The sequence below is a fragment of the Siniperca chuatsi genome, linkage group LG19 (assembly GCF_020085105.1).
Source record: "Siniperca chuatsi isolate FFG_IHB_CAS linkage group LG19, ASM2008510v1, whole genome shotgun sequence".
Taxonomy (NCBI): domain Eukaryota; kingdom Metazoa; phylum Chordata; class Actinopteri; order Centrarchiformes; family Sinipercidae; genus Siniperca; species Siniperca chuatsi.
In genome coordinates, this window is record NC_058060.1 from 10683965 (window position 1) to 10711932 (window position 27968).

Consider the following 27968-nt stretch of genomic DNA (forward strand, 5'->3'; position numbering starts at 1 on the left):
GGTATGATTAAACAGGTCTGAGTTCTAACAAGGAAGTAATGGAAGGGCATTCGATTGGTTCATTGAGGTGGAGGAAATCCGGTCAATACAGCAAAATAATAGAGTCGCTCAGGTAGGGTTTCAAACGGTCTAAATGTTGCCTTTCGGTAGCGTTAAAGCACGAAAATAAACCACGTTCATTTCAAATGGCTTGTGAGGGCGAACTATTACCGGCTGCGAATAACCGGTAACGTCGAAGGTGTATTTGTGTTTCTCCGCCCACTCCGGAAAACTCAACCGAGTCGTCGTTATTTTTATATTTTAAGGTGACGTGGAGTCGGACCCCCTCTTCTACACTGTCTCGTGTCAATACAAGTACTTGGTGTACCCGGATATGAACGTAATGAATGCATAATACGTTGGGACATTGCATCAGGGATTTCCAAGATGTTTAGCGGTAAATCTTTACATTGAGCTCCTGTATCGGCGCATACCGGAGCAGAGAGGAGACTGTCGGGGCCTGGAGTCCGAGGAATCAGGTTTTGTTGGATCTGCAGCATCGGGACTGAAGTGACACAACAGTGATTCTGGTAGTGCAGATTTTTCCAACTTCTTGTCTGCAGTCATTTGCTGTGGGATTGGGACTTCCGTGAGTCGGGGCTCAAAATGAAAATGCAATGTGCCTCTTTGGAATAAAGCAGTGTTGATGATTGTTTTAATCATTGAGGCCCCTCATTATAGTTACGTTTCTTTGCACAGAATCTGCAATATGATGTGCCCTGCGTTTTGTGGCACTTTGATATTGACCTTGCTCTTACTCTTAGTGCAGTAAATTGGGGAATAGTCTTTTTTAGTTATTATTTAAGTCACTAGATGTTAGTACAAAGAGTCTATAAAACATGACTGCTTTGGCTATAGTAGTTAGTCGGTGCTGTTGTTATTTGTCCAGTGGATATAATTTTGTGTTAAATCTTATCTTAAAAACTTGGTTGGTTCTTGGTTTTTAATAGCTGTCCTGGCACTAAAAAGTTGAGCTGTGTTGCTACCCTGAAGAGGCGTAAAAGGAGACAGTTTGACAGAGAATATTATTGACAAGTGATCAGCTTCTTGAGACTTCACCTTTTTGCTGAAACTCAACAGAGAGCTCACCCAGGCCAGCACGGCGTTGTAGGCTTGTTGTTCTGTCGGCGGTTCTGGTCAGAAACCAGCTAAATCTATATATTCACTGTGTTAAAAACCATGCCCACTGTTCATCAAGCACATACATTATCTTTCAGGGGCAGTCACATTTAAACAAAAAAACCCAACAACACAGCATGATGATGCACAGCACTGATAAAACTGATGAAATACATTGTAATTCGTGTTCGTGACAGTACGCAGTGTCTGAGTGTTTCTCAATTTTCTGCTGTGTTTGTTTGAACGTTGAGGGAGTGAAGTTGCATAAAATTCTCCATTTATACCACTTCACATATAAATCATCACATATCAAGTCTAAATGGCATGGACATGAGCTCATTTCTTGACTTGAAATGAGAGGCACACTGTAAGTCTCAGGGCAGATAGTCCAGTCTAAATCACACCTGTCCCTCATGAACTGATGAACTGTCTATCTTTGCAACAGGGGTTATGAAGTGTGGAACAGGACACCTGCCAGGTGGCTGCCAGAGGACGATGGGCCTGCGCTGCGTCTTGATCCTGTGCTTGCTCTCAGGCTGGGCAGTGGGCTACAAGCCGGGGGACAACGTGACTCTCTTTGTCAACAAAGTGGGCCCTTATCATAACCCCCAGGAGACATATCACTACTACACCCTACCTGTTTGCAGCCCAGAGAAGGTCAGTCTTTGTTCTGTTTCACTGTGTATTAGTGGGCTGCTGTAATTCACAAAGGAACTGGGGATTATTTTGTCATGCTAAATGTAGACACTAGTGTTAGGATAACACCAAAGTCTCAACATTTCTTGTAAAACTGCTTTATCTGAAAGGTACTGTATCCCCATCTGGCCATAAAATTAAAATGTTGTCATATAAGATGTTTTAAAAAAGGGTCCAATGAAATGGCTCTAAGGTGGCATTTTTTTCTGTGTCCTGAGGCTTTGGCTGGATTGTCACAAAATCTACGTATACATTTTAATTATTATAGAAAGAAAAAAAAGACCTTTTACAGAAAGAGAAATCACGTTACGGGACATGGTACTTAAACACCAAGCATGCAGCGATGAAGTGTGATTGTAGCCAGCTGCGTTTTTGTTTTCGGTTTTCCTGCTCTGACTACCTCACAGCTGTATGTGTTGTTTTGAAATCACTTGAATTATGACCCACAAATGCTTTGTGCTGCGTTTTGTACACTCTGTTAGTCATATTGTAACACTTCTTCTTCAGGTTCATCACAAGTCCCTGAGTCTGGGAGAAGTGTTGGATGGTGACAGGATGGCAGAGTCGCTATATCACATCCGATTCAGAGAGAACGTGGAGAAAAAAACTCTTTGCAAGCTCACTCTTTCAGAGAAACAGGTATTTATTTACACAAGACCAGGATAGTTTGAACTTAACACTTTGTGTATTGCCACACATTTGGGTTTCAATACTCTGGGCTCAAAGGTGATTTAAATTGTTAATAATTTATTAAGTAACTTGATTTTAAGTTGAAAATGCTGTATGTCATAAATTGTTCACTGGATGGTGGATTTTGCAAAACAACGACTGTTTTATTTTTCCACTTTTTGTATTAATATTGAAAGTACTTTTGATAATTATCATTGCTTAACATTTCGTCAAGTAAATGTTTCTGGAGATTCTGGAGAAAAGGGCGATGTAGCAGAGCAAGTTTATCACAGATGTTAGAACACCAACATGAGGCTCAGTGATAAATAAGGTTCTTTCCACAACTAGTTCACTGAAATAAACACTTAAAATACAGGTTGAACTACAAGCTGTGGTCCTTAAAACACATGGGATGTGATTGAGGATGTGTTTTGTGTGTGCGTCAGGTGGACCAGCTTCGTGAGGCCATCGAGGAGCTGTTCTACTTTGAATTTGTCCTGGATGACATTCCAATCTGGGGGTTTGTGGGATACATAGAGGAGAGCGGCTTCCTTCCTCACAGCCACAAGGTAAACCTATCGTGCTTCTGAGGGTTTGTGGGATATGTGGAGTAGATTGGATCGTGTAAGGGAGACAAAGAGAAACACAGAGGGATTTTGTAAGTTTGTTAAAGGTTTTTATCTTTAAGTTCCTGTTTCAGCTGAACTACACTCACTGTCATTCCTCTTATCTCTCACTCCCTCCTCCTCTCTCTCTTTTTTGGCTCTCTTTTGTTCTGTCTTTGTCTCTCTCCCTGCCCTCATTCATCTCTCACCTCCAACAGGTGGGTTTGTGGACTCACCTAGACTTCAACATCGAATATAACGGCGACTCAGTGATCTTTGCCAATGTCTCAGTAAAAGATGTCAAACCTGTTCCCCTGGAGGAGGGGGCGGGTGCAGCGGTGGGCGGAGTCGGGGTGGGTGGAGGCGGCCTGATGGTCACCCACACCTACAGCGTGCACTGGTTCGAGTCCCCTCTTCCTCACGCCCGGCGAGCCGAGCGCCTCCGAGACTACTCATTCTTCCCCAAAACACTGGAGATCCACTGGCTGTCCATCATTAACTCACTGGTGCTGGTGGTGCTGCTGCTAGGCTTCGTCATCATCATCCTCATGCGGGTCCTTAAGAATGACTTTGCCAGGTTAGTCAGCGAGGGAGCTCAAGTGGTTATTTCTGAGCCAATGTATGTGAAACTTTATGTTTCATGTCTTTAACATGAAAGGTAATACTAAATGAAAGGCTGATCTCAACGCATTGTCAGTACAAACCAGCATTCCTTTGAGTAATAAAAAAAGTCTTAAACAAAAATATAAAGGCTGTAAAGGCTACTAAAATACCTTACATATAGTTATTAGAGGTTTTATTTGTTTAACAATGCAATAACAGATTAGTCAACTGACAAAATGAATCTACAGCAATTATGAAGATTGTCATTTATGAAGCAAAAATGCCAAACATTTGCTTGTTCCAGCTTCTGAAATGTGAGGATTTGCTGCTTTTCTCAATTTAAATCATTGTAACTTGAATTTCTTTGGGTTTTTTACTGTTTGTCCACATATAGGCATTTTCACTATTATTTGTCATTTTAAAGACTAAACAATCAGTTGATTAGTTGAAAAGCTATTAAACACATTGATTAATAATAAAAATAGGAGATAGTTGCAGCCCTAATTGTACTGTCTATTTATACTAGCTGCGATCAGGTAGTAAATACTCTGGTTTTCATAATTTCCGTTTAAAAGGTCTTAAATAGTTTGGCTTTAAACGTACACATTTTGACTTTTAAAAGTTCCATATTCTCTGTTGTACATAATGCTGTGAATTATACATAAGTTTAGATCCTGTATACTTGCAGACATAATGCAATCTTTCCCACCGGCATCTACATTATTGCATACGGTAGGTGTTCTTCTGAAATAGTGCACGGAAATATAAGGTTACATACAGTATCTTGTTTATTCTTAAATACATAAATTGAATTTGAGATGTTTTTAGATTGTTAGCATTTCTTTGTGTACTCTTGACAAATATCCCCGACCCATACAGACCTTAAATCTAATAGATCAACTTTCATCTCAAGGTGAAACTTGTGGACAACTCCTGAGGTCTTTCTGCTCATCAGGTACATGATAACATCTTGGGTGAAAACATTTTCCCCCTCACCTGCAGGTACAATGTGGAGGAGGAGGGCGGCTGTGATGATCTGGACCAGGGAGACAACGGCTGGAAGATTATACACACTGACGTCTTCAGGTTTCCCCCTTATAAAAGCCTGCTGTGCGCCGTGCTGGGAGTGGGGGCTCAGTTCCTTACCCTTGCCACTGGTGAGCGTTCATTCTCAGATACACTCAAACACAGCAGCACACACACACACACACACACACACACACACACACACACACACACACACAGGTCTGTCAAATTCCAAAACACTATCAGGAACTATCATTGGTCTGTTTGAAAATTGAGATGACTAGTTCTGTGCAGCAGTGACCCGTAGCAACAGTCTTTGTACTGAAGCAGAGTGACATAACTAGAACTCTGATAATGGCATACGCACGCAGACCTTAAATGCAGAAGTCTGATCCATCTTAATTGTCTCATCACTGCAATAGGAATCATCTTCATGGCATTGCTGGGAATGTTCAACGTGCACCGCCATGGTGCCATCAACTCTGCAGCTATCGTCCTGTACGCTCTGACCAGCTGTGTGTCAGGCTACGTGTCATGCAGCTTCTACACACAGATCAACGGCCAGCGCTGGGTGTGGAACATCATCCTCACCTCGTCGCTCTTCTCCGGTGAGTCGGATAAGAAGGGTTTGGGATCACTTTACACTTTGGTTGTAAGAGCAGAGTCATATAGCACTCGCACATGTCCAGGTCCTTGTGTCAGCATGCCTGTACTTTGCTTGAGTGTCTTCAAGCAAGGTGGTAACCACAATGTTTAGTGCTGTCGTTCTGTATGTTGATATCCCTCCACCACTCGGTTGAGGAGCAATCAATAAAGTGGCTCAATATATTATACTCATTTTCACATCTATTTACCCTACCTTTTACCTGAAACCTTTTCTAATATAAACCATGTTCATTAACTTATTAGTGTAAACTTACAGTTTATGGAAACTTAATTTGTCTGTAATGGATTCAGATAATCTCCTCTTTGCCAATAGCTTGACTTTTTTTTTTTTTTTACCCATTTATCTCCATCCATCCTCCATCCTTGCTTAGTTTCCTTTTTATTTCCTCCCATTTCTCATCAGGACTCTTATTTTTCCTCTCAGCCTTTTCCTTTTAAGCATTAAAACTGGCTTTGCAAAATTAGGTAATCAAGTTGAAGAAGGATTTTGGAAATTAAAATACATAAAAAATAAATTGAAGATGAATTTTATTATTTAGCACTCTGTTAGTTGTGTCAGGAAACAACCTCTTACAGTGAAGTAATTGTAAAATTATTGAAATATAACTGAGATTCAACTTTCAACATTTTTAAAACTGTAGTTCTGATGATTTTGATCATTTGTCTATATGAAAATGAATAAAACGTTTCCTCAATAATATATTGTTAATACAGATGCTGGCTGTCACTTCTCTTTGCTACTTTTTATTTACAGTACTATTGTTATTCATACTGACTTTTGCTTTGAGCTTTTACGTTAACATTTAGAAGAGAAACTGGAATGATTTCACCCAGGCCTAATGACTCACTTATTTACATAGGGCCATTTCTAAAGAATAAAGCTGGATAGGTAGGGGACCTCTAGTGTATTATGGAATCTCCATTAGTGTTCTGCACAATGTGACAATAATACTCTACTCAGTTAATGCTTTAGTCATTTATCTATAATGCATTCACTACTTTGTCCAGGTACAGGAAGTAATTCGAAAATATTATGCCTTCTGGCACATAAAACTTCCTGGTCTTATAAAGTAATCAAGTAGCCTTATCTCATTATATTTTCATCATTAAAAACACTGATATAATGGGTCATTTTTAGCAATACTCTGTGGCAAAATTATGTGGAATGATTAACAGCAATGCCTGTCCTTTTATTTACTTGGTCATTCATTCCCACAGCCCCTCTGTTCCTGACATGGAGTGTAGTGAACTCGATCCACTGGTGGAGCGGCTCCACTCAGGCTCTGCCGGCCACCACCGTGCTCCTTCTGCTGGGTGCCTGGGTGCTGGTGGGCTTCCCGCTCACCGTCATCGGCGGCATTGTGGGAAAGAACCGAGCTGGCAGCTTCCAGGCGCCCTGTCGCACTCGCAACATCGCCCGGCAGATCCCTACACAGCCCTGGTACAAACACACGGCCGTACACATGGCCATCGGCGGCTTCCTGCCATTCAGGTGAGCTTTCTTCAGGTGTGGAAAACAATCAAAGGGTGAATTTAGTCCTTCCTCTCCATAAAGCAGAGAAGTGAATATGAGAATATTATCACTAAAGGTAAAAAGAGCTTCACTCAACACAAATTGGTTTGAAGTTTAAATTCATGACTCACTACTCAGTAGTCATAATAAAAAAAGTTTTTGCAGCAATTAACAGGATATTCCACAATGAGATGTTATTTTTATGTCAAGAAGTGTAATGTATGAGGATTTATTGTCAAATAATGAAAATATCATTGAAAACTTTGGAATGTATTTCTACACTTTTCGGTGTTCTGTTATTTAGCCTTTGAATCACTTTTTGTTATTTGGGCCCAGAAAGGTTTGGATAATGTGTCAAGTCTACTGTCTAAATGTTTGCAGTGTAAGTGACACTTTTCAGTCATCTTGACTGATCATCGCTATTAATTATTATTCTAAGGATTTATAAATCCCAATGGAAAAATAATAATATAATATAAAGTACAGCATCTTGAATTTCAGTTTCGACAAATTCATTCCCCCTTTCTATCGATTTTCTCCCTCAGTGCCATCTCAGTGGAGCTGTACTACATTTTTGCCACCGTTTGGGGCAGAGAGCACTACACCCTCTATGGCATCCTGCTGTGCGTCTTCGCCATCCTCCTCTCAGTGGGTGCCTGCATCTCTGTGGCGCTCACCTACTTCCTGCTCTCTGGCGAGGACTACCGGTGGTGGTGGCGGAGCGTGCTTAGCACAGGCTCCACTGGCCTCTTCATCTTCGTCTACTCTGTTTTCTACTACCGAAACCGGTCCTCCATGAGCGGCCTGGTGCAGAGCACCGAGTTCTTTGGCTACTCTCTGCTCACAGCGCTGGTCTTCTCACTGATGCTGGGCAGCGTGTCGTTCTGGGCCTCACTGGCATTTATTCGCTACATCTACCGTAGCCTCAAGATGGACTAGTCACGAAATGTGCGTTCACAGACACACCGTTATAAACAAACAATTCCTCATAGCACACATGGACAATCCTCATTCTCTTCTCTTGCTCTTTCATTCACAACACACACACACACCTCCTATTGGGTTAATGGGAGGAAAAATAGGGGCCTTTACCTTGATTTGACAGAAGTTAATAATTGAACTAGAGCTGTCCTTGTTGGAATGAGGGATAGTTGGCTGGCTGGATGGGTGTACAGATGAAGGGTGATCATGTATTTAAGGATAGAATGGGATATTTCGGTACAAAGGGATGATTGTGTCCTATCAGAAGTGAATGGGTTGAATCTCTGTATGATGCAGTGTGGCATTATCTGCTCTGGTTCCTACTTCATGGTCTATCAAGGCTTGGCAGGATCTACATATTTACCACATTACACTGGTTACCCACTGAGACAGCTGACTCATACTGTAGTTTTGATTGATTATGCAGCAGTGCAAGTGTTATTACTTGCACTTATACTCTCCCACACATACAGTAGTGGCAGCCTATTTGAATATAATAGAATATGTTTTGCACTGGCCCTGTCAAGCTCCACATGGCCCTGCAGTGGAAGAGCAATGATGCCTTGTAGATTGAAGAGCTGTTGCAAAATGTTGAGCAATATTGCCATTGTATTCTATTGTCACCATTGACTTTGGTTGTGATGTAAATATAGTCTTTTCAATAAAATGTTTTAATACAATATTGTCCACAAACTCCGGGCTGAGTTTCCCCTATAACTGTATATTCGATTATCTACTATACAACTTCTTTTGTAGCCAAGTGACAGCATAAAGCCTAAAATATGTCAACCAAAACTGCCCCACTAATCTTGATGGCTTGAATATGAAGCCTTTTTCACTTATACTGCTGGCCACAACCCTATCCCAACCCAATTAGCTACCAATACAGTCATCTCAAATACAATTAACTATTCAATCACAAATTACAGGAAAGTAATGCATAAATGTTATGAAGATGTTACCATATTATCACGCACCCAGTAAAACAAAGACAATATTTCAAGTTGCCAGTGAACCTGTATTTATATGGGGAAAAAATGCATTGAAATGTGTGCACATCAGATCTATATCAGTACTTTGCCTTAACAGTTCCAAAAAAACAATGTAATCCAAAGAACGCATCCAACTTGGACACATCTAGTATCACCAAGCGCAAAGAACACACCAACATACATTAAATAGTTGCATATAAAAATAAAACTTCAAGATAAAAAGTAAAATACTTTTGAACAGGAGTATGAACAAGGCATATGTACACCCAGCCTGACCAAAAAAAAAAACAAAACAAAAAACACCTTAATTACAAACTACAGTCAGGAAATTTGAATAGAAGAATATTAACATGGCTGTTGGGTCACATTTACAGAAAAGCGTCTATGCTTATCAGCTCAATCATCAACTACTGGCTGGCATTATGTGCTATGGCTGTGTTTAAGGAGCTGCGGCTGTGGACAGGCTCCCCATCTTTGCTTTCAAAGCTCGTGTCGTGCCCAGTGTTATTTACAGAGGTAACACTGGTTGAGTTGAATGCATTGGGGTTGTATTCATAATGGCTGGCTCCTGGGGGCATGGACCAGCCAGTTGCCTGGGGCCTGGTGGGCACTGCAGTCTGGGGTGAGCCAGAGGACCAGGAAGGGTAGCCAGCAGATCCAGCAGCAGAGCCCATAGCAGCCAGATAGAAGGCCAGGTTCTGTGGAGTAGTCTTCTTGAAGGCTGCCTCCATCATGTGCTGGTTGTAATGCTCCTTGAGCTGGGGCCGGGCCTCTCCCTGATACTGAAAGACAAACAAGTGGTAGTTCGTTAGTAGTAGCATCAAATTTAGTAATGTATCAAATTTATATAGTCAGTATATCATTCGACTGTTTCATCTCGCCTTTAAGGCCATAACCGGACTATGGTTAGGCCTCCTTTATGGACGTTTTTTTCTATGTCCAAGCTGCTGTTTCGCTGTTATCAGTTAACAGGAAACCTGGGCAGGACAATGGTCTGATCCCACTTTTAACTGCCTTCCAACATTTTTGCCTTTACTATTGAGTTCTTGTTCAGAATTATATAAAACATGTAATTTTTGTAAAATCCCCAAAATACGGGATACATTTTAAGAATATAAATATACTGCAACCCCACTGACAAATTATGTTATATGCTGCAAAAGTGGGAGCTACGTACAGGTGGAATATGTGAGGGAATGTTGAAGACTGTTCCACGAATTGCGTTGTCTTTGCTGGTGGTGTAGCGCTCAGACACCCAGCTGGTGTCTTTCTGGTGCCTCCTTAGTTTCATCCTTCGGTTCTGAAACCAAGTCTTAACCTACAAACAAGATCCAACTGATCAGAAAGTGTACATAAATTAAATTTTGCAGTGTGTATGAGCCAACAACCTTAATAAATCCCTCACCTGTTTGTAGGTCAGCCCCGTCAGTTCTGCCAGGTTCTTCATTTCAGCTGGGGTGAGGTACCTCTGCACACTGAAGCGCTGGATAAGAGCATTCATCTGACTCTCTGAGAAGGCGGCCCGGACCTTTCCTTTAGGGTTATTTACAGCAGTAGTGCTTGGCCTCTTTGGGTCAGTTAATGGTACATGTAGATGGGTAGTGTTGTTGGTGCTCTCGTTCCCTGTGACCACAAAGGTCCTTGGCTCCTCCACAAGAGAGGAGGAAACATCCTCGCTGGCATCAGGGCTCCTGGTGCTTGCCTCGTCGTCAAGATCTTTCTTCGCCCAGGTAGCAGGGTCTGCCTGAGGGAGACTTCCTTCTCTACTGCTGCCAGAACTCCATGAATCTGTGGGGGTGAGTGAGGGGGAACAAACTGTGAGCCCAAGTTTACAGGGTTAACATGGACCTCAATCAAGCCGGTCATTTGTCAAAGCAGTTTGTTACTGTAGTGTACAGGAGAGACTGTCCGCTCTTAAGGACTTCAGGATAGACAGTCTCCACTGCGATGCACTGAACATTTTATGTAACAGGAAACCCCAACAAAACACTATCTTGATGAACCTCATACTTTACATTAATGTAAATGTTCTGCCACGTATTTAAGCATAGAGCACAAACCAGTTGGTTTACCCCCCAGCCCCGATATTCCCAAGTTCTATCGCGAGATGTCGCCACTTCGCTTTACCAGGAGCACTCAGTAAAGTCAGTGGCGGGATATTTGGGAAAGCCTTTCAAAATCAAGATGGAACTGAATTGGACTTCGTGGCCAATTCTGGAGGAAGAAATCATCGCTTTTAACAACCAACTGGGGAATGTAAGGGCTGACACGTGACCATAAAAAAGTTAAATGTTGCAAGTTATGACTGCACCTAGGAGGTCCGCTGACTTTCTCTCCTAATCTTAGCTGCTTTGGAAAATGCTAGCTTAGGTTAGAAGCTGCATTACATACCTGGTGAGGTGTGCGCCTCCGAGTCACTGGTTGAATCGCTCCCGGCCCGCCTGGCCTCATGAGGCCGTGCGTCGTATGCCGCCCGGTGTGGTCCGGCCAGGAGCAGACGGCCTGCCTGGGTGTCACCGAGGTAGACAACTCCGGAGCCCTGGTAGTGACAATGGCCGTTCACGGCATGCTGCTCCGGACTGCGAGGCGGGGACTCTTCCCGGGTCCTAGCAGTGGTGGCGTAGTAGGCCTGTGTCACCCCGGCATTGTAGTTGCTCAAGTCCGTGACTCCAGTTTCGCCCCAGCTGGTCAGGTTTGCGTGGTTTTGCTCGGGCCCGGGTTGGTACACGAGACCGTAGGCGTAGGCATGGTAAGAGGGGTTGTAGTTGTAACTTATCTGCGATTTCCAGTCTGCCATTTCTTTGGCAGTTTTGTGTGTTGCGATAAAAATATAAAAACGCTAAGAATACAAGAATAGCTCAAATATTGGTGCTAAAATAGCTTAAAATTCCAGCAGGACAACCCCGTAGATCTGAAGAGGCAAATAAAGACCCGTCCAGATATAACAAGGCGGGGCCAATGAACTTGAAAAATTGCGCGTAGCCTCTCAAAGGCTGTTTATAAAGACGTGTGTGGGTGTGGGCAGGGATGTAGGTGGGTGTTTTGATTTGAGCCAGTCTCTTTGATTCGCCCTTCAGCTCATGGAAGGCAGTAGTGCTATTTCATTGGCCACCTAGGTTAATTATTTGCTTTTAAATTGTATTTTTCAGGTTTGGAGACAAAAAGAAGTTAGAGGAGTTACTAAATACCAACCTTTTTTTTTAAATTAGCCCACTTCTTTAACACTATCACCGAGCTCTACCTATATTACAAATGTTCAAATTATACTTAGATACACTGAATATCTAGAATCACTTTATCTGTCTTTTAGTTAGTGATGTGTTATCATTAACTGATGTCTGACCTGTGTCTGAATACCACATATCAGACAAAGTATATCATCCCATATTGTTACACATGAGTTTTAGTGGATTGGAATGTTGTCATTGCTGGATTACCAAAATAATTACTCCAGATGTCCCAAAAGCCCCACATTCACTGTGTGGCAATTGTTTTTTGGTAATTTATTTCAATAATTGTAATTTTGTTTGGTAATATGCATGATAAGGGCCTTAAGGCGGATCCTGCTTCGTTACCTAATCTTGAGGACCTGTGTTGAAGAGCTTTGTGTGTCAAAATCTAGTTTTAAGACTTTCATTATTTCAGCTTATACTGTGCTTACGTGATGCATATTCCCTAAATGAATTTGTGTTTAATCAAATTATCACACAGCACACCGTGAGCTATGTAATATTCCAGCCTAGGAATACAGTACATAATGCAAGCGGGAGGAACAGAGCACCTAATCTTTGTCTCGTAAAGGCTTCTGAGACTCAATTTGCACTGGTGGTGTTTTGTGATTGTGTTTGTTTAGCGCACCTTCAGCTATCAGAAGCATCTTTTATCTCCTTCAATGAGGAAAGGGCAGTATTGCATCTCACTGATAATACAGTTCAGAAAACCCCCCAGGATATTTTTATGGCATCTTGAGCGTCACAACAAACTTCCCTGCCTTGATGAATACATTGTGCAGCAAGAGATCTACCTAAGCAGGGAAGGGTTTTTGGGTACTAAACAGTTTTACATTTCCGCTCACATCACCCCAACAAAATCAGCATCTGCACATTAAACATAACTTTGTAACAAAAAGGGGCTATCCAAATATATATATTAAATAAAGTTGTAAATAACATGCTGCCTTGTCAGCACATAAGCTTCAGTGCTTTTAAACCTTGGGCATGAGTCTGTTGACTCCCCCATTGGCACAATTAATTATGTTTCCATGAGCTTCAGTCCCAGACCAATAGACTAAATATAGTATCTGGGTCTCTAGCTTGAATAGTTTATGAACCACTAATACTTCTTAGTCAGCATTGTTGTTGATGATTGAGAAATCCAAATATAAATCTAAGGCAGGAGACAAATATATAATTTTGTCCGTCTGTGAGGAATGATACATTTAGCCTCAAACATGATTTAAACCACATATATTTAACTTAATTTTTTGCACTTTGCACATAAGTCGTCAAAGACAGAGCCTATATCTTTAAATCCCAACATCCCCCCATCCTGTACTCTGGGTTGGACCAGGGTTGGACATGTTGATGCAAACTGCTTTCAACCTCCATTTGCAGTCTTTTGCACAAAGATGAATTAGATTAGCCTGAGCGTTACCATCCAAGTGGTTGTTTGTGTTCCCCTCCTTTGGCTGTATTGACGTGGTAATGAGTCAGTTAGTGATGAAATGATGTGAGAACAGTGAGTCTAATGGACACGTTAGCATTTCTACTGATCTCTGCATGGACAGGGTGTGTTTGTCTGATCTTGTATGAGCCAAGACATACAGGAGGGGGGTCGATGGTGTAGGTGTGTATCGGGGTGGGTGAACAGGTGTCCAGTGCATTAGCATTGGTATGTGCTAATGGGGCTACAGAATGGTCTTTGATGACTAGGCATACTGTACTGTATTTTAAGTGTGTTTGTAAGGCACTGCTACAGTGAAGAAAGGGCGTACTAGCTAGAGTAGCCATACATTTGAACATCATCATTTTAATCAATTATGGTTTGTTTTCATATCTTTTTTTTGCTATTACATAAACCGTGGACGATTTTCTTATCCTCCTATAATAAATCTATAACAGTAAATACTGATTACCCAGTAGGCGTCAGTATATCTAAAAACTGATGCTGAATTAGACCTCTTGCTGTCCTCAGACGACAAGTGACATGATGACTTCTTCAGTGTTCCTTTCAGTTACAGTGCAGATTAGTCAGTGAAGTTGTGTTTTCAGTAATGGGTGTTTTGGGCGTGAAGTGTAAGACCATCACTCTCTCTTTTGTTGTCTGAAAAGTGTGCAAATGATCTCTCATGTGGCTACCTTCTCCAGCACATAGTTTATGGAGTCCCTTTTCCCAATTGACCTTGGCCTGCAACAATATGGCCCTTTTCATGCAATCCTTTTCTGTAGTTTAATCAGTAATTATGTTTTGATTTAATCAGTGATGGAAGAAGTACTATTCAGGTCCTTTACTTAAGTAAAAGTAGTAATAACCCAATGGAAAAATACTTTAACACAAATAAAAGTTGTGCATTAAAAATTTGACTTAAGTAAAAGTATAGAAGTATTATCGGCTAAATGTAAGTATCATAAGTAAACTTACCCATCATATAGACTGGTCCATTTCAGTGTTGTATTATCATTACTGATTTGTGTAAGCATCACTTTAATGTGGTAGCTGGTCAAATGAAGACAACTACTTTATATAGTGTAGGGTAGTTTCATAGTTTCATCATATTTTTTTAAGATGATTATTATAGTCTGGCCAATACTGGATTTGGAGTATATAGAGACTGATATTGAATTTTGAGAGTTTAAAAAAAACTGCTAATAATATATTAGTTGATATCCTTTAAAAAAAAAACATAAACACAAACAGACATTTTTGATCAGAACACCTGTAAGAGATTTTATAGTTGAAAATTAAAGTTTTCCATGTTCTCTGGTGAACAAACTATGTAATAGAGTCTCTGTATCTAAATTATCTTCATTATCCATCAAACATCTTTGGCATTTCTGTACCAATGCTGAAACAATTAATCAATTAATCGATTGACAGAAAAGCAACAATTTTGACAATTAATGCCAAATATCCTTTAGCTCCAGCTTCTCAAATGTGAGGATTTGCTGCTTTTCTCTGTATTTCAGTGTAAACTCAATGTCTTTGGGCTTTGGCCTTTTCTTCCAGACAAAACATTTGAGGATGTCACCTTGGACTTGAAATTGTGATTAATCAACAATTCGAAAACATAATCAGCAGATTAACCAATAATGAAAATAATTGTTAATTGCAGCCATCTTCTGTACCGAAAAGTCTTTCTTCTGACACAGCGATACAGATATATCTGCAAAAAGCTAATATTGGCTGCTACATCAGCCTGGCTGATTTATCGGTCTAACTCTTATGATCATATACACATTTATATCAATGAGGGTAGGCAAAATAACAAACACATGGAATACAATTCAACAGCACCAGAAACTACATTTTCCAAAATGACCACACTGTAAAACTGTTTCAATAAAAACCGAAAATTCAAACCTTCATGAAGGTAGGATTTATTGCAGGACTGTTTTATTAGAATGCATTAGTTTTAGCTAGGTGTACCTAAAAAACCAGCAACTGAGTGGATGTTTTGTATGTAAAATGTGCAAAGTGACTAAAATAGTAAATATAGCTGTTAGATAAAAGTAGTGGAATAAAAAGTACAAGTTCCGTCTTAAATGTAGTGGAGTAGAAGTATAAAGTAACTTCAAATTAAAATACTAAGGTAGTGTACAAGTACCTCAACTTCACTAAATATACTTAGTTATTTTCCACCATTGATTTAGAATTGTTGCACCATGCCCTCCTATACGGTTGCAGGCGCTGTTTGTTTCCATGACACTGAAAACAGTGATGGCTGCCGGTCCCTTTAACTCAACTCACATGGAACTCCTGGCCGGTTCTGCCCCGCGTGCTGGCAGTTGAAGCATTAACTGACCAGACCGAGCAGGAGGCTCGAATCTGTCAGGCGCTCCTTTTCGGCGTGATAACTTAATACGTATTCGAGTATTTTTAAAGTGAATTTTCACTCGGTAGCTAGCGATTAACACTGCCCACAGAGGCTTTGTTTACATATTTGACAAGTGTAGCATACTTGGGACACCGTAGGTAACCACACAGCGAAAGGACAACTCGTGTATCTAGACAGGTTTATTAGAAATATTAACGTTAACGGTCACAACAGATTAACCGACGGTGATAGCTCTGAATAGTCGAGATGACAGAGAAACTTGAGCAAATTCTTTCACAGCTGACACAGCCTGACAATGCAGTCATTCAGCAGGTAACGCCACAAATAACTCTGTTCAAGTTAGCATTACTTTGTTGAAAAGACGACACGTTTGAAAACTAACGGTTATCGAATTAAGTTAAGTTAACGTCTGGTAACGTACGGCTAGCTAACTGTCAAACAATTGGTCATGATATTTAGCATCACTGTGTTCAAAATTATTAGCTGTCTACTGTCAGTTAAGTAATAGCTAACTTAAACTTTACTGTAAAAAAGGAAAATCAAAGCTTGGGTTGTGATTAATTTATCTGCACGTTGTAATATGAATTGGTGCCCTGGCTGTGATTTCTACAATAATGTATTGGTGGCAGCCAGTCTAACTTAGTGAGACCTCTTTTGTCCCCTTTTAGGCCACAGCCCAGCTGAAACAGGCTTTCAAAGACCCAGCCATTATACCAGCCCTGTGTGCTGTCATGAGTGGCTCCCAAAACCCTCAGGTATTGTGTGTGTGTGTGTGAGAGAGAGAGCACTGAGAGCATAGTTTTATCCTATGGAATCCAAGTATCATTTCAAGTGTGTGTGTGTGTGTGTGTGTGTGTGTGTGTGTGTGTGTGTGTGTAGAGAGTGAGAGTGATGGGTGCAGCTCTTGTCCCTGTGAGCTTTCATCTATGTAAACTTCATCTTTTCCTGATTTTACATCTTAGATTCGTCAGTCAGCTGCAGTGATGCTGAGGTTGAGAGTGAAGAAGCACTGGAAGAAGATTAGCCCCAATGACAGAGAGAGGTTTGCTGTTACTTTTCATGGAAGAATACTACTACTACTACTACTATAACACCCAGTTGTTATAGTAGAAATTAAGTTGAAAATGAGTTGTAATTGTGATGTTTGCCTTTATTCATGCAGCCTTAAGGCAGTGGTGTTGCAGGCCTTCATGCAGGAAACAGAGTAAGCTATCCAGTCTATACAATAACTTACTTTGTCTTAAATTACTCAGGTTTTAATTGTTGGAAATGACATGGACACAGATAAAATGTTACCTCAAGTGTCTATGGCCATATATAGCTATACACACCTGTGAAATGTCATTTTGCAGGCACACAGTGCAGCACTCACTCTCCCAACTGTGCGCAGTGATGGTTAAACATGAGACACCAGACCGCTGGCCGGCCCTTCTGCAGCTCCTCAATCAATCCACCAAGAGCAGCAACCCTCATGACAGACAGGTAAAGGCCTCATGGAACACCTAGGAGTTTAGCTGAGGTTCATTTATCTCCTAATTTATTAGCTGACTGTATTTTTGCAGTAGGACCTCCAAATGAGGGCTGAAAATATCTGGACTAATATATATGCTGTGGCTACAGATGAGTTTCTCTACAGATGGGATACAAGATGGCCGTGTCACAATTGCCAGAATTTATAGCTGAATGATTAAGTGAAAACAAAATACTGCATATTATTTTGGTGCAGCTGATAAAAGTCAGATGTGAGCTTTTTTTATGTTATTTTTTAATTTTATGACTTAAGAGTTACAGTTTGTTTAGAGTTTAAATAATTAAATCTTCTGTTATATTGTATTACATGGTCAATAACAGCCTTGGAATACCAACACTCTTCTGTCTTAATAGGTTGGCCTCCTGCTGCTGAATAAGGTGATGGAGTCCAACCCTGAGCCTTTCAAACCGCACTATTGCCAGCTGCTGCAGCTGTTTAGTACTGTACTGCAGGACCACAACAATCCAACAGCCTTGTACTACTGCATCCTCACCCTCACAGCCATAACTGCATACACTGGCTCAGAAGAGATGGTGAGGCAGTGTTACTGTTTTAACTTTGACATTTGGCAGGAACAGAGTTTCAAATAGTATACTGTAGACATTCAAACCATTACAGATGGGATAGATTTATATTTGGCGATGCATTACCTTTTGATATGTCACAGATTAAGTTTAAACGAAATATAGTCTAAATTGTATCTAAAACATTGTCATTTTGAACATGCAGAAGACATTTTTAATGACTCAAGTGACATTTTGCTGCCTACAGAACCAGATGCGTTCCATCATCCCAAGTCTGATTGTCGCTCTGAAACACCTCATCAAGGCAGATCAGGTATATTGTAATATGTTAAAGACATTTTTACAAGTATTGCTGTTTCAGTTAAGTGTATTTAAGGGTATGGATAAATCAGACCTGTTTAAATTATTGGGTGTCTTACAGGACCAAGCCAGCGAGGCCATGGAGGTGTTTAATGAGCTCATGGAGAGTGAGGTGTCCATCATCGTCCCTCATGTTGCTGACATTGTCCGCTTCTGCCTGGAGGTGGGAGCTGAATGTCTTAATTCTGTCTTTTCCTCCCAGTTTTGTTTTATGAATTTCATTCTAATTTCTGAACTGACAAATAATGTTTGTTATCTGAGTGCTTGAAGGGTCAGACATGAGAATTATAACAACATTTGTTCAATATCAATGTTTGTGTCAGGTGGGCAGTGACACCACATTGAGTGACTCTCTGCGGGTGAAAGCACTCTCTTGCATTGCCTTCCTCATCAAGCTGAAGAGCAAGGTAAAGTCACGCATCAGCTACTATAAATAAATGACCTATATCTGTCCTTCAGTTTGTAATGAGTCACACGGATCAAGAACAGTGGATCTACAGTGTCTGTAGTTATGGTGGACCTTAATCCTTCTGGATCTGTTATTCTTAGGAGATTGTGCACAGCTGTCCCTCAGTCTTGTATTGATTTTCATGGACATTTAACAAAGGTCGTTTTATGCACAGATAGTTGCAGCAGAACTTGACACAGTTGTTTCTTTTACTGTTGTAGCCACAAATGTTCCATGTGCACTACAAATGAGTTTGTTGTCCCCTGTTTTGGGAAAACAAAGTTCCTTCAATCCTCTGGAAAATGTCTTCTGAATTTGGGGAAAAACATATACTAATAATGGTGCTCTTCGTTTTACCAAAGGTGGAGTGTACAATAGCTTTCAGAGGTACAGATGAAAGACATAAACGACACACCTTTATAAACCTAAATGTGGTATAATTCATTGGAAACAAAAATGTCCAGGACTCCTGGGTTTGCATATTTTTATGCGAAATAATAATTTATTTATATTTTTTTTGATTGCATGCAAACCAAAGACAGATTTATTTATCTTTCCTTTTTTGGATAATTACATGCAATGTCAGCTAGCCTGACCAGAAACATAGTGCTTGGCGTAGTAACATTTTGACTAAATAAAAAAACAAAAACAAAACCATATCTTTTTCTCTACTTTGTAGACGGTGCTGAAGCAGAAGCTGCTGAACCCCATCCTGCAGGCCATTTTCCCTGTGCTAATTGCAGCTCCCCCACCTGGTGAGCTGGACCCAGAGGATGAGGAGGATGACAACGGAGATGGCGCAGACAATGACAATCCCAAACACTGTGCTGCTCAGGTGGGGAAAAGTTATTTGTGTTGATATACAATGTGTTTGTCTGTTGTGTAACAAAATGTACTTTGCAGCAGCTTTAGTAGTTTCACTGTGGAGTTGCATGGAGGATTAAGCTTGATGAATTGTTTTTGTTGTATTTCCAGATTATTGATACTATGGCACTCCATATGCCCCCAGAGAAACTGTTTCAACAACTGGTAAGTCATCTAGATGTCGATGTGAACGGTAACAGATCTGTTATGTGGATGTCTTTGTTTAGGTCTTGACAAATTTTTAAAGCTGCATTGTGCATTTAAATAACCTGCATTAAGTAAGAGCCCCGACTCAGGTACCTGGCTCTTAACAGTGTATTCCGTTGTATCTTGTGTTTTAGATGCCCCTCACTCAGGCCTGCCTTGCCAGTGAAAACCCTTATCAGAGGAAGGGAGGTCTCATGTGTCTTGCTGTGCTGGCTGAAGGATGTGCTGACCACATACGCACCAAGTACGTCCAGTTGACATGGAACAAGTTCCCTCTATATTTCTTTTTTTTAAAGCTGTGGCTGTTGGCTGACTAATAACAATCACCAGGATTTGAGTATGTTCACCTTTTTGTCTGTATCTGCGTCAGGATGCTGTCATCAGTGCTGCAGACAGTGTGCCAGAGTCTTTCTGACAGTAATCAGGTGGTGCGCAGTGCCGGCCTTTTTGCCCTGGGACAGTTCTCTGAACATTTACAGGTGAGTCAACACACACATCACAGTAACACGTGGTACATACAGTTTTTTTCTTTGCTTACACATTTTTTGAGATTATGCTTTTAATGAAAAGTGTTTATAAATAGATATTGTTATTAAATATTTTGGTATTTTGAAACAGTTGAATGCTCACAGTTCAGACTTGGGACTGTGTGTGTAGGAGGGGATACAAATTACAGTACAATATCGCATCTCTCGGCATGGACTCACTTTGATACAAAGTACTGCTTACTTAGTATAGTTTTAGAAATATAAGTGCACCTATAAATCTATGGTTTTACAGAATACAAGAATTTGTATTATTATGGTAAAAAAAAATCCACCTATTCTTCCCAGCCTGAAGTGAGCAAGTACTGTGCAGAGTTGATGCCTTTGCTGCTGGGCTACCTTTCGTCCTTGAACCAGGCCAAGGTCGGCCATGTCACTAAGGCCTTTTATGCCCTAGAGAACTTCATGGAGAACCTAGGTAAGCTGAAAAAAGGTTCATGCAGTGACTGACACAGTAGAACCTGCACACCTTTTCCGCTGCAAGAGGAAACATGAAACTTCCACAGACATTAACTTTCCTGACATTCATTTAAAAAAAAACTCACACTTTCCAATGAACCAGTAAAAAAAACAACTAATAAATGGTTGCAAAAGGTTCCATCATACAATGTAATTGTATTATTATCCAGGATTTAGCCAAAGATTTTGGAACATGATCTACGTGCTGTATCTCTTTCTTTTTTGCTGGACAGGAGCAGATATTGAGCCCTACCTGCCCACCCTGATGGACACTATGTTGTCTGCCCTCAACAACACTGAAAACCTCAAGATAAAAGAGCTTGCTGTGTCTGCCATAGGTGCCATAGGTAAGAAGCTGTTAAAGATTTGTCCAAAGACACGCACAAGAAAATAATCCTAAAATGTTTTTCCAGCTTACTATGTAAGCTAAAGGTTAAGCTTAACTTTGGCAGTGTCCAGTTTTCTTCCAAATTCTAACACTACAAAACACAAGATTGTCATAGTTTACATAGTGTGATTTTGAGCAACAGTTTGCAAGTCTATAGGTTCATTTAGCTTAGGGATGGGTATTTCTGATGTGGAGGGCTGAGCGAGAGAGAGAGAGAGAGAATTTCTGGCTGAAGGGATCCTAGTCAATAAAACCATCAAGCAGGGTGGTTGGAGTAACGTCAGCCTGCAAACACTTGTTATATTGTTGCTGCTTGGATTGAAGTGAAGTGACCCAAGCCCCATTGTGAATCACTGTCTTATCAGCCAATGCTGCCAAGGAGCTGCTGGTTCCCTACTTCCCTCCAGTTATTGAAAACCTGAAGGGCTTCTTGACTACCACCACAGAGGAAATGAGGTCTCTGCAAACTCAATCCTTGGGTAGGTAAACCCCAGGGATTTTCAAAGGAACTCTGGATTATACAGAATACAGCAATCTGTATGACACCTTGCCATACATATACTGTAGTTTCTGTTTTCCTCTGGTAAGGCAACACAAATTGCATTTCACTTACATAACAACAAACTCAACAGCATGAATGAATGAATGGATGGATGTTGATGATCTTTTGTTGTTGCTGTTAGATACTCTCTCTGTGCTGGCGCGTACCATCGGCAAAGATGTCTTCAGTCCTCTTGCTGCAGAGTGTGTTCGGCTGGGCCTCAACCTCACTGACACCATTGATGACCCTGACTTGAGACGCTGCACGTATGTAACTCAGTGTGTGTGTGTGAATGTGTTTTTGGTTCTCCAAAAAAAATAAATAAATACATATGTATGTTTCTGTACAGACTTGCGTATACACATCACACCTCAACACACCTCTCTTTGTACTTCCATCTGTCAGGTACAGTCTATACTCTGCTGTATCCACAGTCAGCCCAGACTGCCTGACTCCTCACCTCACTGCCATTACAACAGTCATGCTGCTCGCCCTCAAGTCCAACGAAGGCATTACGGTACAAAGCATACAATCAACACTCTGAAACCTACAGGCTTATTCATAATATGAATAATAATACAGCATTTCCCTTTTCATCCTCCTCTCTTCAGGCACACCTCGAAGAGGACAAGACATTTGTCCTGCTGGATAATGACGATGATGACGATAATGAAGAAGAAAAAGATGTGGTTGATTTCCTGGAAGACGAGACTGAGACAGATGTCCATGATGTTGCAGGGTGGGGGTCACACTCAAGTACACACATACGCATGCATGTATGTTTACTATCTCTGTGGAGCAAAAGACTGGTGTCACTCCGTCTGATACTACATCTATCCATCTCTCAGGTTCAGTGTGGAAAACGCCTACATCGATGAGAAGGAGGATGCCTGTGATGCACTGGGAGAAATTGCCTTCAGCACTGGGTAACATAGCCATCAGTCATTAGATTAATGTGTGTGCAGTTGTGTCCCGAATTGTAATTTTGTAGGTAGTGATCATGAATAGTTTTAAGTTTCTTGTCTGTCTAATTTTGTCAGGTCAGCCTGCAATACTAACTTTGTCAGACATTTCTTGTGTGTGTATGTTTTAACCTGTGTTGCTGTGGTTTCCGCTGACAGCGCTGCCTTCCAGCCTTTCCTGGAGTCCAGCTTCCAGCAGGTTTACGAGATGAGAGATGTAAGTCACTGTGGCTGGCTGGTCGGCCCAATCATCCCTCTCTATCTAATGTGCTGTGAAGGGCACTCTGTGGTCTGTATTTGTGTATACATTGTGTCTCTGTATAAATGGAAGTGTCTGTAGCATAGACTGTATACATAGATGGATGACGCGTCCTCACACTGTACAAAAATGAGGCCAAAATATCCCGGATACGGGAGCTGCTATCTTGCGCTAGTGACGTCATTTGGAGCCAAAGTCTGCGCAGTAGTGTTCAGAGTTGGAACCGCGGTATCGAGGTCCCGCCCATACACCTAGCCAGTTCAATTGCAAGTTGGCCTCAGCTGTCAATCATGATGTGAAACCCCGTTTTTATAGCATCAAATAACCAATTAGAACCAAACTTATAAGAAAAATAAACACTAGAACATACATTAGCGTGATAAGAACTACCATAATATTATCTTAAGTCAGCTTTAAAAGGTATACAGTACAGTTACTTTAAATAAATTTTCTGTGAATTTCTAATATTCCTTCTTCCATTTTTCTTGATTTGGCTAGACCATTGATTTGGTTTAGTACCATCAACAGCCCACAATAAGGTTAAAGACACTCTGTAAATTGTGGCTAATACATAACAGTAAAACCTACCCAAAACAAAACGTGTTTATATGGAGGTAGCACAGTTAACCCAGTGAAACTTGAGGGCTTGATTTGTGATGTAGGGCGGCACGCTGGTTCAATGGTCTGCATTCTCACCTCACAGCAAGAAGGTCCTGGGTTTAAACCCCGCTAGAGTCGACTGAGGCCTTTCTCATCTCCTTGTGTTTGCACGGGTCAGGGTCAACTTTAGATTAGTTCCACTGGTCATAGTAGGGAATTGGTGTCTTGTTTAACAACACTTCTGAATGGCAGGTCTCTCTCCTCATGACCCCATTAGTCATTTTGTGTGTGTGTGGGGTTGCATATTTACTCTATGCAACACTACCCATTGTGCTAAATTGATATTTTTTGTCCCTCCCTCCCTAGTTTCCCCATGAGGACGTCCGCAGGGCAGCATTTGGAGCCATGGGCCAGTTTTGTCGAGCTCAGCACCAAGTGTGGAAGCAGAATCCCACTGAGCCCAACCACCAGGGTAAAGCCTCTCTTCTTAGGAACACTATTATTTTTAACTTTCATTTTTAGGAAGAGTAAAGGGCAGTGCTGTGTTCTGCTGCAGTGGGGATTATTAATGCACAACATCAAGGGAGAAAACACAAGTGGGCTTCAAGCAGATACAGTATACTGTAAAATTGTAAAAACGTTGCAAACAGTAAGGTAGAGGACAGCTAACTTAGTTTTTTTACATCTGTGTCAAACAGGTATCGATGCAGTTGCCTTTAGCTAATTTGACCTTATTCCTCCTCATCCCTGTACATCTTGTATACCCCCCCAGCCCTACTGAAGTTGCTGGATGTGGTGTTTCCTTGCTTTGTTGAAACGGTGCGAACAGAGCATGAGCGCCAGGTTGTGATGGGCATCCTGGAAACCATGAACAATGTCATCAAGTCCTGCAAGGAGGAGGTTTTCAAAAACCCTTTACGCCTTAAGGAGCTCAGCTATGTCATCCGTGATGTGCTCAAGAAAAAGGTGAGCTGAAGGGAGCGTGATGGGGATCGAGAGATGGCTTTATTTGTTTCAGCATAAATCATATTTCCTAGGTGGAAGTTATGCTAGTAACCCACCACCATTGTTTTTCTCTCTGTTCAGACTGTTTGTCAGGACGGTGGTGGTGATGAAGCTGATGATGAAGACCAACAGGTTGACTGTCTTCTTGCTGCATATCAGAGTCACAGTCACGAACATTAAAGTCAATCTACACATACAAGCGATCTATCCTTGAGTGTCACCATGTTAAAGCAGATTTCTAATTCAAAATTATTTTATATACTGATGAATGTGAATTGGCATTATTGTAGATACAACATGTTGAATTATCCCTATGAAGGTGAATGGATATGAATGGAATAGAACACAACACTGTTAATGTTCAGTTTCTTCTGCGGCCATCCACGTTAAAGTGTATGCCCTCACATTACACTGACACAGTCAAAATAAAAACATCCACCATACTGCATGCAGTAAACATTCGAAGACTTCTAGATATTGAATCAGAGGCTGCTTTTTTACCCATTATTTCCACATTTCTATGTCCACATGACTGCCCATTGACTCAGTGTGCTTTTTGGTTCAGGCGGAGTATGATGCCATGCTCCAGGAGTTTGCCGGAGAGGGAATTCCCCTGCTGGCCTCTTCAGTGCCTGCAGACAACTTCGCCCCTTTCCTCAACGACCTGCTGCCTCTCATCATGAGCAAAGCGGTGAGTCCGGTCCTACTGACAAGAACAGGAGTTCAACAGAAGTCTATTAACTTAAACACATTTTCTCAAAATTTCAAAATGATCCCAGTCCTGTCTTAAGGTGATACTATAACTCCTGACACTGCAGGGAATTGGAGGGAAGGAGGGAATTGCTCTAAACTCTTTGCAACTACAAGCTAATTTTCAGACACACCAAACTTCCTTGAAAGGGTGTATTGTCACAAAGTAATGCATTTTATGTGTGCCTTTTGTTCAGTATCGCACTAATCAGTTTTCTTTCTCCCTCAAAAGAAATCCTCGTGCACGGTGGCAGACCGGTCCTTCTCTGTAGGTACGATTGGAGAAATCCTGCAGGCCCTTGTGAGCGTGTCCGGGGGGCGGGGACTGGCAGGCCGACTGTCCAATCGTTTGCTTCCCGTACTGGTAGCTGGAGTGAGGGACAGTGATCCTGAGGTTCGCAACAACAGCGTGTTCGGAATGGGATGTCTGGCCCAGGCAGCTGGACCCATCGTTGTATCGTATCCTTCTTACTTGTGTGTGTTTCTGTGGCTGTGTGTGTGTTTGTTTTAATGCATAGTTTAAAAAAAGTAAACATCACACACAGTTGTTCCTTAGTAAAGCGTGTTCCAGAGACTATCCCATGATGCTGTCTGTATTTTCCAACCTGCTGTCCAGAGAGTCAGACCTCAGGGTGATTGACAACCTGTGTGCTGCCCTCTGCAGGATGATCATGAGCAATGTGGATGCTGTTCCTCTGGAGCAGGTATATTTACAGCTTGCACCTCTCCTGTCAAGACGCTATTTATTTTAGCCTCCACAAATACTCTGTGTATGTAGTTCAGTCGAATCACACGCTCTCTAACAGGTTGTGCCTGCTCTGGTGGCTCATCTTCCCCTCAAAGAGGACTTGGAGGAGAACAAGACAGTGTTCAGCTGCCTGGCTATGCTCTACACACACAGTCCTGCTCTGGTACAGTTCAAACACCATTTACACCTGCTATCACTTTCACATACTATGTCTGTCCATTTGTGATCCAGGAAAATGTGTTTCCTGCCTTTCAGAAAACTGTATTGGCCATTTTGTTTAAATGTGATATTCAGGCTAACTCATGGTGACAATATGTAGGGGCGCAAGCACCCCGGGTTCATTCATTTGTTACAATTTCTCCTTCAGTGCTTCTTCTCATGCCTGAAAGAGGTGATGTCTCACGATGAGATTTTCTTAGTAAAACAAACACAAGCAGAAAGTGAGGGATAATTCTACATTATTGATGCTGGAGCAGCTGTTCAAATGTTTACAATGATCCCAACAAATGCTTTGTATGGACGACTATCAGGCCAATCTTTCAATCATTTTTATTCCTGTTGTTATGTTTTTATACAGTATTACTACAACGCATTATGCATGCATACAACATATTTCAACTCTCTTGATCATGCAATCCTAAAGAATTCAGACAAACTTAAGAATTTAACTAAGACATACAACCGAAACATTTGATTCAGAACAGTCAGTTTTAACAAACGGATCACATGCTTCGATGACAATCCTGAAAGTTGTGGTTTCTCAGACAGTGTGTGAATTTAGTCCATAGACTTGGACACCGATATTGAAAATTGTTACTATATATATCTTTTTTTTTTCTTCCCCCTTTCAGGTTGTGAAGCTAATAAAGCCCATAGTTGCTGCTTCCAGTCATGTCCTTGGCAACAAGATCGTTGATGAAGGTGAAGATTTGTTTTCAGCCGCCTGTTTACTTAGATTGCACTGAAAGAGGCCCCCACCTCAGCTGAACTGAATGCTCAAACTCTTTAGCGTTCATGCTATTTGTGCATCTAAAGTTATTGAAAAACAAAGCGAAAACATAGTACAGCTGACACACACTTCTCCCTTCACTGAGTTAAATGTTGCCCCTCAGTGAGCTTCCTCAGTCAGTCCCTGCACGGCACTCGTATCAGCATTCTGTTGTAACACTGTTGTTTTAGTAATGTATCTTCAGTGTTTTTCTGTCATCTCTAAACTCTTCTTTCCCCCGCAGACACCCAGACCACTTTGGCCATGCTGATGAAAGAATTTGCACAGCACCACTCGGCAGACTTCCAAGCAGCTGTGACCTCACTTCCTGGAGAGCAGCAGGCCAAGCTTAGTGCGGCCATCTCCGCCTCGTAGCCCACACACATCCTTCCACTCTTGTGTGAAAGCCAGCGAAAACAATGAATCTTATACTGTAGGTGGAAAATGGGACAGTTATTTAAGATGTTTCCCCAAAATGATCTAAAAACAGCACTTCAACCATTCTAATATAGTTATTGTCACATTCGGCAGTTATGCTTCTGAGTATTCATTTTTAATTTATTTGCTTTTATGTTGAAGTTTTATTATTTTAAGAGTTCCGGTTTACCATCCTGTGTTGTTACCATTGTATTTTGTTTCTCTGTTATTCCTGTCAAGTGCTACTATTAATTGATACTGTCCCCTTTTTGCCACTGTTCGACAGACTTCTGGCTTTGCTATCTGAGTGTGAAGCAATGAATTTGATCTCCTGATAAATTAAATGTTTCATTCCCATCTCCCAGTGTAAGTCAGTGGACTGTAAACTTCTGATCCCTACGCTATTCTC

General features: G+C 41.2%; 3 protein-coding genes across 5 annotated transcripts; 2 read left to right on the top strand and 1 right to left on the bottom strand.

Annotated features, from left to right (window-relative positions):
- The first annotated feature begins 3 nt into the window (after positions 1 to 3).
- Positions 4 to 8597, top strand: tm9sf1 (transmembrane 9 superfamily member 1). Of its 2 annotated transcripts, none has more exons than XM_044176982.1 (9): positions 4 to 112; positions 1604 to 1815; positions 2362 to 2493; positions 2970 to 3092; positions 3347 to 3705; positions 4734 to 4888; positions 5180 to 5365; positions 6642 to 6915; positions 7482 to 8597. In XM_044176982.1, exons 2-9 carry the CDS (start codon positions 1609 to 1611, stop codon positions 7873 to 7875), a joined length of 1830 nt encoding a protein of 609 aa, XP_044032917.1. In that variant the 5' UTR covers positions 4 to 112; positions 1604 to 1608; the 3' UTR covers positions 7876 to 8597. The 2 variants fall into 2 exon arrangements, with proteins under 2 accessions (XP_044032917.1, XP_044032916.1); XM_044176981.1 differs by having other exon boundaries at positions 65 to 569.
- Positions 8598 to 8914: 317 nt separating this feature from the next.
- Positions 8915 to 11889, bottom strand: nanog (nanog homeobox). Its single transcript, XM_044176988.1, has 4 exons — positions 11301 to 11889; positions 10315 to 10697; positions 10087 to 10227; positions 8915 to 9691 (listed from the first exon to the last, which is right to left on the bottom strand). The coding sequence occupies exons 1-4, from the start codon at positions 11704 to 11706 to the stop codon at positions 9317 to 9319; spliced, it is 1305 nt and encodes a 434-aa protein (XP_044032923.1). The 5' UTR covers positions 11707 to 11889; the 3' UTR covers positions 8915 to 9316.
- Positions 11032 to 27916, top strand: ipo4 (importin 4). 2 transcript variants are annotated; one of them, XM_044176979.1, is made up of 30 exons: positions 11032 to 11165; positions 16632 to 16718; positions 16926 to 17005; positions 17126 to 17167; positions 17316 to 17445; positions 17848 to 18027; positions 18266 to 18331; positions 18440 to 18541; positions 18702 to 18785; positions 19506 to 19661; positions 19802 to 19855; positions 20032 to 20141; positions 20268 to 20376; positions 20731 to 20860; positions 21135 to 21248; positions 21655 to 21768; positions 21973 to 22096; positions 22236 to 22347; positions 22442 to 22569; positions 22679 to 22756; positions 22952 to 23009; positions 24018 to 24123; positions 24424 to 24617; positions 24738 to 24788; positions 25222 to 25347; positions 25639 to 25865; positions 25978 to 26110; positions 26213 to 26317; positions 27006 to 27075; positions 27387 to 27916. In XM_044176979.1, exons 1-30 carry the CDS (start codon positions 11094 to 11096, stop codon positions 27515 to 27517), a joined length of 3273 nt encoding a protein of 1090 aa, XP_044032914.1. In that variant the 5' UTR covers positions 11032 to 11093; the 3' UTR covers positions 27518 to 27916. The 2 variants fall into 2 exon arrangements, with proteins under 2 accessions (XP_044032914.1, XP_044032915.1); XM_044176980.1 differs by lacking the exon at positions 11032 to 11165 and adding an exon at positions 15877 to 16275.
- The last annotated feature ends 52 nt before the right edge of the window (positions 27917 to 27968 follow it).

Coding starts and splice junctions, on each gene's coding strand:
- nanog (XM_044176988.1), bottom strand. CDS start 11,706: ATGGCAGACTGGAAATCGCAGATAAGTTACAACTACAACCCCTCTTAC. Junction 10,698..11,300: donor GGAGGCGCACACCTCACCAG/GTATGTAATGCA, acceptor TCACCCCCACAG/ATTCATGGAGTTCTGGCAGC. Junction 10,228..10,314: donor CGGGGCTGACCTACAAACAG/GTGAGGGATTTA, acceptor TCTTGTTTGTAG/GTTAAGACTTGGTTTCAGAA.
- tm9sf1 (XM_044176982.1), top strand. CDS start 1,609: ATGAAGTGTGGAACAGGACACCTGCCAGGTGGCTGCCAGAGGACGATG. Junction 2,494..2,969: donor TCACTCTTTCAGAGAAACAG/GTATTTATTTAC, acceptor TGTGTGCGTCAG/GTGGACCAGCTTCGTGAGGC. Junction 6,916..7,481: donor GGCGGCTTCCTGCCATTCAG/GTGAGCTTTCTT, acceptor TTTCTCCCTCAG/TGCCATCTCAGTGGAGCTGT.
- ipo4 (XM_044176979.1), top strand. CDS start 11,094: ATGGAACTGAATTGGACTTCGTGGCCAATTCTGGAGGAAGAAATCATC. Junction 11,166..16,631: donor TTAACAACCAACTGGGGAAT/GTAAGGGCTGAC, acceptor GTCCCCTTTTAG/GCCACAGCCCAGCTGAAACA. Junction 27,076..27,386: donor CAACAAGATCGTTGATGAAG/GTGAAGATTTGT, acceptor TTTCCCCCGCAG/ACACCCAGACCACTTTGGCC.